General features: G+C 40.6%; 2 protein-coding genes across 2 annotated transcripts; both read left to right on the forward strand.

The window, feature by feature from the left end:
• Nucleotides 1-3,389: 3,389 nt before the first annotated feature.
• LOC115797378 (uncharacterized) lies at nucleotides 3,390-4,901 on the forward strand. The gene is made up of 5 exons (XM_030753944.1): nucleotides 3,390-3,503; nucleotides 3,596-4,303; nucleotides 4,422-4,547; nucleotides 4,632-4,675; nucleotides 4,782-4,901. Exons 1-5 carry the CDS (start codon nucleotides 3,449-3,451, stop codon nucleotides 4,899-4,901), a joined length of 1,053 nt encoding a protein of 350 aa, XP_030609804.1. The 5' UTR covers nucleotides 3,390-3,448.
• Nucleotides 4,902-9,490: 4,589 nt separating this feature from the next.
• Nucleotides 9,491-10,945, forward strand: LOC115797347 (uncharacterized). Its single transcript, XM_030753907.1, has 5 exons — nucleotides 9,491-9,545; nucleotides 9,655-10,359; nucleotides 10,461-10,586; nucleotides 10,683-10,726; nucleotides 10,826-10,945. Exons 1-5 carry the CDS (start codon nucleotides 9,491-9,493, stop codon nucleotides 10,943-10,945), a joined length of 1,050 nt encoding a protein of 349 aa, XP_030609767.1.
• The last annotated feature ends 456 nt before the right edge of the window (nucleotides 10,946-11,401 follow it).

Below are 11,401 nucleotides of genomic sequence, written 5' to 3' on the forward strand. Positions count from 1 at the left end.
AGGGTTTTTAATGGAATTTTGGTTTATTTTGGTTGTTGCCATGTTCTTTTAACGCACAGCACCATATTTGGATGAGAGAACAGAGCTTGGGTGTTATCAGCTAAGTGAGCTTGAGCAGTTGGACAAACTGAAAGCAAATATTAAAAACCAAACTACACCCACCTGTCACTCAGTATGACTACTAATTATATATACTTTTAAGGCTTATTACAGTGAAAAAAAACATGTTTGCAAAATATTCAACCCCCTCATAGTTTCTACTGTATACACAAAGCAGCAATCATTTAACTGAGACCCTTGCAGCCAAGTTATACTGTAGTGGTCTTTGTGGGTTTCAGCAGAATGAAGAGGTGTAAGTACTCCTATTGGAGATGCAGCTTGAAAAGAAAACTGCATTAAAACCACACAGTAGGTGTAATTTATGTGCATAATCTTTAATATATTACTGAAACAGTGACATATAACCTCTTAAGACCACAAGCAAGTGATAATGCCGTAATACCATGAAGTACTGCAAAGAGACACAACACAACCAAATACAAAAGTCCTGCAGGTAGCAGAGGGTGCAACAGAAATGAGTTTCAAAATGACTGTTTAAATGGGACACTGAAAACATCCTGAACACGAAGAGCTTGTTCTTGTCTTAGTTTGTGGCTTATGAAGCCTGTTCATGAAGGTTTCTGTGTAAATACATTTACATATGAAAACAGATGTCTACTCTTACTCGTGAGGTGGTGCTGGAAATTTTCTTTTGCAACTAAACTAAACAATAATTAAGTGCCAGCATCATGATCTTGGGGCTGTGACCCAGCGTTTTCTGTTTTTGGACTCTTTTTTTGGACTAATTCTGTTATTTAATGTCTCTGATTCCTAGTTGGTGATGGGGTTTGAGTTTTATACCTTTTTAGTTCCTGGTTAGGTTTTTATTTGTAACCTCTTGAGTTATGTTCTTGGTTACAGTTTATTGCATTCCCTGAGCCCCAAATTTACATTTGTGCCATCACTAGTCACTTCCTGTTTTGTTTTGTCACTCTTGTCTCTTGTGCATTATGTTCAGGTTTGCTTCACTTGTTTCGTTAATTTGATTCAGTTCACCGGGTCTCCTCAGCTGTGTCCTATTTGCCTAATCAGTCTGTGTGCATTCAAGCCCTCAGTTTTTCTCAGTTCATTTTGCAGCATCCCTTATGGTAATGACTCTCCCCGCTCTGTTTCCAGTTTGTTTGAGTCAGCCATGTTCTGTATGTTTTGGTTATTTTCAGCCTCTCTGCAATAATCAAAGCTGTGTTTTGTGTTCATGCTTGACTCTGAGTCCTGCATTTTTTTGGTCTATATCCTGTCACCCTCACCTGCCATCTCATGACAGAATGACGCAACCAGAGAATGGACCCAGCAGACTTGGTCTGGCATAAACGCCAGCTGGTTGTTCGTGCCTACTTGCAAGAGAGAGGGAGGCGGAATCCGTGGCTCACTCTTGAGTGCCAGTCACACTTCTGGGGTAAGCGCCTGGCCCTGGGAGGTCCCGGCTGGGGAAGGGACCTCAGGCTGTCTCAGCCTTGTCCCTGAACCTTGACCAGCATCTATTTCGCTTGACAGCTGCATCAGATGGTGGAGCCACAGGGGATGGGAGTGGGTGATTTCACTGTCACTGGCTGTCACTCCACTCTCCAGGTTCTCTCCTTTGCCACCGCATGCTTCCCGACCTAGGAAGAGGGGCTCTCAGCAGCCAAGGAGGGATTATTCACAACCTGCCCATAGTCTCACTGACCTGGAATCCTTTCCTGGTACCTTGGATATTCTGTGTATACATCACGCAGCACTTCCACCTCAATGTTGCCTCTCGACCTGTTGGAGGCATCTGCTGTTCCAGCTTCCCTGGTGTCTCCTTTGCAGGGTAAGTGAGGCACCCATTGCTAGTGCTCTACATGGCAGCCAGAGGCATATTTCCAGCCTGCACCTGCCACTGAGTCCATGTGTGCTGACACTGAGACACTGCACCCATTCCCATTTACCAGAGTGAGGATAGCCAGAGCTCAACCGGACCCTACACCCATACCTGTTCTTCAGGTGAGGATGGCCCAAGCTCAGCCTGCCCCTGCACCCATACCTGTTCTGCAGGTGGGGACAGCCAAGGCCCAGCAGAAACTTCAGCCTCTGGAAGCAGCAGTAGGCCTTACTAAGCAGCCCCAGTCATCACTGGAGATGACTGTGTGCCCTGCAGAGTGACCCAATTGTCAAAGAAGATGGCTGCATACAATGCACCACCAAACTCTGCAGGCGGCGAAAACTTTCAGCGCCTGCAGAGTCTTCAGTCTTCTGCACTGCTGCTAGAGTCACCTGTGGAACCAGAGTCACCTGCACCTATACCTAGGTCCCAAGGGTGAGGACAGCCAGGTCCCAGTCAAAACTACAGCCTCGTCAGTCTTCAGTCTTCTGTGCCTCCACTGCGGTCTTCAGAGTTAGTGTCTGCAGTGCCGTCTGCTGCAGCACCACTGCCTCTTCAGTCTTCAGCACCCTTTCAGTCACTGGGACAAACAGCACATCCTTGGTCAGCTGGGCCAGCTCAGAGCCCAGCGCAGACCGAGCCTGTGCAACCAGAGCTTCCTGTGTCATTGGGTCCCTGCCAAAGGCTCTTGTTCCACCCACGGCTGCTAACACAGGCCCTTTCTGCCAACTCATGCCTTGGTTGGCTCGAGGACATCTGATTGGTCCCGCTCAGCATGAGAGTCTGAAGCCAGTGAGTCCCGCACTGCCTGAGCTATCCTGTCAATGCCCTTGCTCTACAACCTCTAAATATTTTTCAGATGAGGTTATGATCTCAACCACTATTTACAAGTCATATTCAACATAACATGAAGACCATTTTGTAAATTATGGTCCCCATTAGTATATAGAAGGACTTGATGTATGGCTCTGTAACTAGCCAGTCTCATTTTGTCACCCAGAGCCATCAGTGAATCATCAAATCCAGTTTCAAAACACAAAGATGTCGATAGCCAAAGCACTTAGCTTGAGGCTTCACAGTAGGACTTTGCTTACCAATCGGTGACGTCACAGTCGGTAAATCAATCTTTTATAATATCTATGGGACAAAATACTAGAAATTGGTAGTATTTAAGTTCATTTTTACATTATGGACTATTTGATGTCTTGCAATATGTTGTTTTTCTGTAAAAATATACTTCAAATTATAGTTAGTTCACTGTAGTGTCAAATGTTATCTGAACTCTGCTTTTTCTTTTAATATGTTTTATAAAAATCAATAATTTATCATTCTTGCAGTACTTCATATAGTTTCCCCCTTACACTTCTTATGGAACTAAAATTGCTTCTGTAGGTGGAAGTGCACATGTGATCATCTTCTCTTGCTGGCCAATCAAAACAGTCTTGTCTCTGAAGAGAGTGAGACTGTAGTGCAGTGCTTTTCATTCAACACAACAATTTCAACAAGATGACACCTCCGAAGCTTATTTTATATCTGACATGCATGCTCTTGGGGGAATTTGGTAAGTTGCATTATATTTAAAAAAAACAATTTAATGTATTTTAATTATATCATTCTGGTTAAAAATATATTTCTGCTTTGTTTCCCATTTAGCCGAGATGAATCATCTAAAACAACCCAGAAATGTGAATCAAGAGAGAAGATTTATAACTACTAATGTTGGAGACAGTTTGACTTTGGAATGTTTTCATGACAGTGATGCCGCAAAGTATTACTGGTATAAGCAAACGCTGGGACAGAAGCTACAGCTTATCTCCAATACCTATAAATTTGACAAAAATGGGACTTTTTACGATGAGTTCAAGGACAATCCACGCTTTACACTGGAAACTGATGTAGGTATAAACCACTTAAAAATTTCCAATGTACAAATCACAGATACAGCTACTTATTTCTGTGCAAGTGGTCTTTCATTTGTGTTTGAATTTGGAGAGGGAACCAAAGTCAATGTAAAGAATTCAGGTTTGAGCATCAAAGCTTTAATCCAGCAGTCCGTATCTGAGACCATCCAGCCAGGAGGTTCTGTGACTCTGAACTGTACAGTGCATACTGGGACCTGTGATGGAGAACACAGTGTTTACTGGTTCAAAACCACAGAAGAATCTCATCATCCAGGACTCATTTATGCCCATGGAGGCGGGAATGATCAATGCAAGGGGAAAAGCAGCACACAAACTAACACCTGTGTCTACAGCCTGCCAGTGAAGAGTCTGAATCGGTCTCATGCTGGAACCTACTACTGTGCTGTTGCCTCATGTGGACACATACTGTTTGGGAATGGGACAAAGTTGGACTTTCACGGTGAGTTTCCTTTCTAGCAGTTTTTTTATTTTTTTATTTTTTTTTATTCATGGGTGTTTATGATAATTCTGGGGAAATAAGTAAGGCTAAACCTGTGGTCTTGATTCTGGTTTTACAGGAGATGTGGACTCACCGCACTTGGTGTATATTTTGGGTGGAGCTTTGATATTCAGCATGATTCTTACCGGCTTTCTGGCGTTCCTAATATACAAGATAAATGGGAGAAACTGCTGCCAACACAAAGGTAAAGCATTTTTCCAATGCTAGAAGCTTAAACTGCATTTAATTTTTGCTAAAAAATGTTTTGTTTTCCAATTTTCACAACCAGAATCTCATGTAGGCCATTCATCTCCCCATGCAACAAATGCAGAGGTAAATATCATTGTGGTTTAACTGTGAATTTTGTAAGCAAAAATCTTTGAATACAATGCAGATGGGAGCCATATTGAGATGTATTCATTTAATATTTTGTCAGCAGGGTTACCGCGATGCAGACAGCCTGCATTATGCTGCTTTAAGTGTAAACCAGACAAACCGATCAAGAAGACTGAAGGATAACACCTCGAGTGAATGTGTGTACTCCAGTGTAAAGCCGTGACCATCTCAGTCTTTCTTTAGAGGTGTGACACAAAATTACTTGTACATTTTTGATTAAAATGATAATTTCTCAGTGCTTTGTAATGTGCACATTTCTTTGCTCTTGTCTGGAGTTTAAAGATTATTTTAGTAGTACTGCTTTACAGTGACTTGTGCACACAACTGAAATATGTAATTTCTTGGTTTTACTGTGTGTTATCTAAAACTTTGGAATTTCTGACATGTATTTAATGACAAAAAGAAGTAAACATCATTATGAAGTAGTTAAGTGTGTGTTCACTCCTTTTGGCAGACCAGCAGTGGGATTACGTGATTGTGGCTGGAAAGGTTGCCATTAACTAAAAGAAGAATGCAAATTTGACAACACCAAATACTACGCATACAGTTTTACTTTCTCTACAAGTTATTATCACTAGTGTAAATTTTTCCACTGCATTATTAATATTCTCGCAACAGATGTGCCGTACCCAAGCAGACTTACACAATGACGTTCACAGTAAAGATGTTTATTTACAATACTCAAATAATCTGAAATGGTGACAGAATCAGGGCTGGAACTAAATGGAAAAACTGGCAGTCAGCAAGAATCTGTAAAGAGGGAGAATTAGTGTTGGCAGGTATGGCTCACAAAGGTTAGAGCATAACGTGTGTCAAAAGCCTCATTTGGGTTGGGGAGGGATTTGCTAGAGGAGAGCTGGCTGGGGTCTGATGTTCCTTGTGCTGGTGAGGTGGAGAGCTGGTCGATGAAGAGAGACTGAAGGCTGGGGGTGTGTGAAGAAGTTTGGCTGTGTGGGTGCTGGGTGTTCCACAAAGCAATTGAGGTGAGGTGCTGAATCCTTAATTGCAGCACTGGGAGAGAAACGAGAGTCAGGAATTACTTTCAGGTTGGCCCAACAAAAAAAAGCCAATTTACCACCTTGTAGATCAGGAGAATCTGGCAGAGAAGTATGCAAGGCAAACACAGACAGAGCGGAAGCAAAGCCTGCCCACCAAACCACCTGGATGAAAGAAAATTAAAAAAACATCCCCGTCAGGCCTCACCCTGACACAAGCTGAATACTTCCTTCACTCCTCCCCGACACACTCCCCTGTGTGCTAATACCTTTCATATTTTCTGTTACATATGCAGCATGACTAAGATTGCAAGTTAGGAAACAAAAAAGTAAGAACATATGTGAGAAGATATTTTTAAAGGTACAGTTTGTAGAAAAAAAGTGTGTTTCTCTCGTGTTAATGCGGAAGCCCAGGTTGCTACCATTTTTGTTAGATTGGCTTCCCCACTCAGCAAAAACTTGAAAAGATGACAACTTTGCCAGATGTCTAAACAGCGTTGATATTTTAGATTTTTAAATGGTGAAAAGCCATCTTCTCAGGACACTGAAAAGACCTGCGAAAAATATCCCTTTACGTCTAAATTTGGTTGAAAATTGAGAAAATACACTCCTGCAGATTCAGACACAGAGTATTATACCACATCATTATTTATTTAACAGAAATTAAGCCAAAATGCAGAAGCAGTGTGTAGAAGTACACCCATTCTGCCTCCATAGGAACTAAGGGTAAATAGCAGCCAGATGTTACAATTAAATAATTAATTAAATACACTTCATTAACTGATCATCAGGAAGTGTGACCACCTCTATAAAAGCCAGTTTTGACGGTTTGCTGCTCTAGATCATGCTGGTGTGTGTTAATACACTGCCAAGGAGGAGAGACTAAGATTGTTCTTAGACATGCTGCACATGTAGGTGGGAAGGGTTATAAGGCCATTTCCAAACAATCAGAAGTCCATCCTTCTACAGTGAGAAAGAATAAACACAAGAGGACAAAATTAAAGTCAGCCCCGAAGCCATGCTTTCCAGGAGTGCATGTCTCAGCAAAGTCACCCCAAGGTCAGGCCGTGTAATGCCCAGAGAAAATGCAACAAACCCGAGAGCTACAACTCAGACTCCACCGTGCTCAGTTAGCATCTTAAAAGTTGAAGTTTATGACAGTACAATTAGAAAAAGTGTGGATTGTTTGGGAGGACTGACATGTCAGGTATGCACATTTTTGAAAAGTTGATTCTGAACAAACAAAAAGACTTCTGGAGCAATGCTTTTTGGACAGAATAGATCAAATTGGAGATGTTTGGACACAGTGCACAGCACCACGTTTGGTGGAAACCAAACAGAGCATATCAACACAAACACCTCATACCAGTTGTCATGATGGTGGAGTGGTGATGATTTGAGCTTGTTTTGCAGCCCAAGACCTGAGCAGAATCAAATGTGAGGCTATCTGCCCAACAGCTAAAGCTTGGACTAAACTTTATCATGTAACAGAACAATGATCCCAAACATACCAGCAAATCTGCAACAGAATGGCTAAAAAAAGTGAAAGGATTGAATGGGAAGGGAAAGAATGCAACAGTTCACTCAAAGTCCAGACATCAATCCAACTGAAATGCTGTGGCAGGACCTTAAGAGACCTGTGCATACACAAATGCTTCAAACCTTAATGACTGAAAGTAACATTTGAAAGAAGAGTGGGCTAAAATTTATCCACCACAATGTGAGAGAGTGATAAAGCTATACACTTACTTTGAGTTACTGCTCCTAAAAACAGCTTCTATAAGCTGTACTTAGTTTTTCACACACTGCTTCTGCATTTTTAGATTTTGCTAAATAAACAATTGCATGTATTATGTCATGTGTTGTTGTTCATCTAAGGTTGCATTTAAATAATTTTAATGCCATTTTACCACATTCTAATATGTAAAACCTTGGAATTGACAGAGGGTGTACTTTCTTTTCATCATGGTGGTATTAGCAGACAGTGGAGTTAAGATAACGAACACTGAAAAAAATTCCAGTTGTTCTTGATCGTTTGAACATTACCTTCTTTGGAACAATAGATTGGGAGTGGAAGCCAAGTAAGGGTACTCAGGCTATACCCCCAGTGCTATCTAGGCTTGCCTAAGAAAATTAGCAAGAGACATATAGCTAAAGCTATACCAGCTCAGACATCACCCAGCTTAAGATGTTTTGTATAAAATGTTGAGGAACCAGGACATACTGAAGTGGGCTAGTGGCGTAAGACGTACTATATGCACAAGTACAGCATGGGCTCAATGCTGTGCTATTATGACAGCCAACCCAATGACAATGGTTATATACAGTGCATGTGGGAAATGGATGGATGAGCAGAAGATCACCATCCACAATGACCAAAAAGCACCTAGCAGCTCAGTGCACAAGTATCAGTAGATGGAAACCATTCTCAAAGCTAACGGAGGTGCAGAAGGGTTTCATGAGAGGCGGATCCTGTATGGTTACAAAGTACAACATAATGTCTATGCATAATGCTTTAGATTCTGACAAACAAAGTCTCACATCTCTTCCTGCTGGGCTCAGGAGACACTGGAGAATTATTTGAAGATATTTGGCTCATTTAAACAGCTTTAAGATGAACTGTACTAGTCATGCACACCATAGCTAAAGCTTCAGTGTGAATGCAGAAGCGGATAAGTGGTTACCACACTCACATCTTTCCCCCATATATTTGTTTTCAACTCTGTCGGTGCAGCAACTAATGTGGTTTTTTGTGCAGGATGTAAAGGTAGTTCTACTCCCACATAAATGCACCGTTAGCACCTTTAACCAAAGTGGTGGATTTTTAGGTGAGGTTACGGTTAAATCTAACTGCCACACTAATAATAATAAAAATAGCAATGCATACTATTATACTATTATATTGGCAATATTACAAATACAAGTACTCAAAATATGACTTGGGTGAACTACATTTATCTGTATTTAGAGTACTAGTTACATCTGATTTAATGGCTAAGCTCCACTATTTAAATCAGGGTATTTGTGTTCCAACAAGCAAAGAGTTTTATATTTTACAGATATCGTGCATTAACATTGTTCAAATTTGGCAGATAATTTAAAATTGTTCACTTGTATAATGATGTCACTTAATTTATATCATAACTACTATTACTACCATTTTACCTGTACACATTTTGGGGTTTTGTGTGTGGGTGTGCACAAAACACAATATATTTTTTTTCTGTTGCTAAAAACAAAGAACTGAACAGCAACAGGTTTACAACAAGCTTTTCTACCAATGTAATGATACATCTGACATAAAACTTAAAAGTCAAATAAAAGATTAGTTTGAAAAGGTGTTTTGGAATATGTGGGATTGATATCGCAGGCAAAAAAAAAAAAAAAAAAAAGCATTTTATTTATGCCTTTCTGCTTTATTTGAAAGGTATTTGGGAAATCATAAAGCACACACTTTAATGGCTCATTGCCAAATGCTGAGTTGAGTCCACTCTTTGCTGTTATCAGTCTCTAAGCTGTAACATCTAATTTTACTTCATGAACATATCTGAAATAGTAAAGAGCCTCAATGTTCTTCATATATACCCATGATCTTAAGAACCAAACATAACACCACAGGTGGTTGTGAGCATGTGATTATGTTTCCATAGTAGGACGTACAGTCTCACTTCAGACTGGCCAATCAAGATCAGCCTTGCGTGTTCAGAGTGGAGAAAGTATCGAGATTCCTTTCAGTTGACACAACAATTTGAACACGATGACACCTGCAAAGTTTGTCTTCTGTCTTACATGTTTGTTCCTCGGGAAAATGGGTAAGTTGTGTTTCTGTGCTCTTTTTAACATCTCTTCATATCTTCACTTCTGTAGTGTAAATGTTATTTTGAATTGACTGCATTTTCTTTTATTTAGATTTTATTTCAGTTCAGGAGACCCTGGAATCACAGGCATCTGTTCATCAAGACAAAGGTTTTATTTTGGCTGATGTTGGTGAAAATGTAACATTGCGATGTTTCTATGAAGGTGATGATTCAGCATGGGTCTTGTGGTATAAACAAACTCTGGGACAGAAACCAAGGCTTATCTCTACCTTCTATGTGTATGATACAAAAATCACTTTTCATGATGAATTCAAGAACAACCCACGTTTTACACTGGATACAAAAAACAGTGGAAATCACTTGACAATTTCAGATATGCAAATATCTGACTCAGCTACTTATTACTGTGCATGCAGCTATAGATTTGTCTTAACTTTTGCAGAGGGCACCATTGTCAAAGTAAATGAGGCAGGTTTGAAAACCCCAGCCTTAGTCCATCAGTCAGCATCTAAGACGATGCAGCCAGGAGGCTCTGTGACTCTGAACTGTACAGTGACCACTGGGACTTGTGATGGAGAACACAGTGTTTACTGGTTCAAGAAAACAGAACCATCTAATCCAGGACTCATTTACACCCATGGAAGCAGGAATGATCAGTGTGGGAGGAAAACTAACCCACAAACAGACACCTGTGTCTACAACCTACCAATAGAGGATCTGAAGCCTTCTCATGCTGGGACCTACTACTGTGCTGTTGCCTCGTGTGGACACATAGTGTTTGGAAATGGGACCAAGCTAGATCTCAGGCGTGAGTAATGTATAATCATTTATTGTTCATTCTGACTAGTTCTTGTGAGAGGCTAAGACATATAACCTAAATATCTGTTTCTGATGCCTGGCTCTCTGCAGGTGAGGTAGTCTTCCTTGTCTCGGTCTATTACTTGAGTGGAGCTTTGGCATTCAGTACCATCCTAGTTCTGTTACTGGCTTTCTTATTGTACAAGGTAATCAAGAGAAGCAACTGCAAATGTTCAGGTATGTGGTACTGCTTATGCCTCATAGCTTCAATTTACTAAGTTTATCATTTTATCTTATGAATCTGAGCATTTTTTTTTTGTCTTTGAACACTAGAGCCTCAAACACAGTTACCATCGCCTTCCGCAACAAATCCAGAGGTGATACAAATTCTAATAATCAGTCATTTACAAATTAAATCAGTGTTGAATATCTGCCAAGGCAATATCCTAATTCACTTCTGCATGTTTTCTTACCAGACTTGGCAAAATGCAGACAACCTCCATTATGCTGCTTTAAGTGTTAAGCAGCCTAACAGATCAAGAAGACAGAAGAACAACACCGACAGTGAATGTCTGTATTCCAGTATAAAGCAGTAAATATTTCTAGACTTTGAATATGTATTCTGCATGGCTCAAGACTGCTCTGGATGGTTATCCTTTTAGAAATTTCTACACTCCACCTGAGAAGAACTAAAATAAGGATTATGTGAACTAGCAAAATAGTATAGCACACCCTACAAGCCAAGTAGCTGCCACCATTGAAGTGTTTAGTTTCCGCACATTTTATATGCACCTGAATGCTCAGTTTGACTAGCATGCATATCTGTAACTTGTCTCCCATCCACATCTCATCAGAGATCACTGGATCATCCACAGTGTGGATGCACAAACTGCCAGGTGGTTGTCTATACTTGACAACTTTGCCAGTGGGACAAAAATGTTACAAATGACAGATTCAGTGGTCAGTAGTCAAGATAGCTTGCAGGGACAATAGCAAGTTCCAGCCACAAGAGGGCATGAATTCACTTGACGATGCTAACAAGCAAAAAAAAA

The sequence above is a fragment of the Archocentrus centrarchus genome, chromosome 18 (genome assembly GCF_007364275.1).
Source record: "Archocentrus centrarchus isolate MPI-CPG fArcCen1 chromosome 18, fArcCen1, whole genome shotgun sequence".
NCBI lineage: Eukaryota > Metazoa > Chordata > Actinopteri > Cichliformes > Cichlidae > Archocentrus > Archocentrus centrarchus.

Bases quoted from the DNA above. Each gene is read 5' to 3' on its own strand.
- LOC115797347 (XM_030753907.1), top strand. From the start codon at position 9,491: ATGACACCTGCAAAGTTTGTCTTCTGTCTTACATGTTTGTTCCTCGGG. The intron at 9,546-9,654 runs GTAAGTTGTGTT...ATTTTATTTCAG, and splicing joins TTTGTTCCTCGGGAAAATGG to TTCAGGAGACCCTGGAATCA. The intron at 10,587-10,682 runs GTATGTGGTACT...TTTGAACACTAG, and splicing joins AAGCAACTGCAAATGTTCAG to AGCCTCAAACACAGTTACCA.
- LOC115797378 (XM_030753944.1), top strand. From the start codon at position 3,449: ATGACACCTCCGAAGCTTATTTTATATCTGACATGCATGCTCTTGGGG. The intron at 3,504-3,595 runs GTAAGTTGCATT...TTTCCCATTTAG, and splicing joins CATGCTCTTGGGGGAATTTG to CCGAGATGAATCATCTAAAA. The intron at 4,548-4,631 runs GTAAAGCATTTT...TTTCACAACCAG, and splicing joins AAACTGCTGCCAACACAAAG to AATCTCATGTAGGCCATTCA.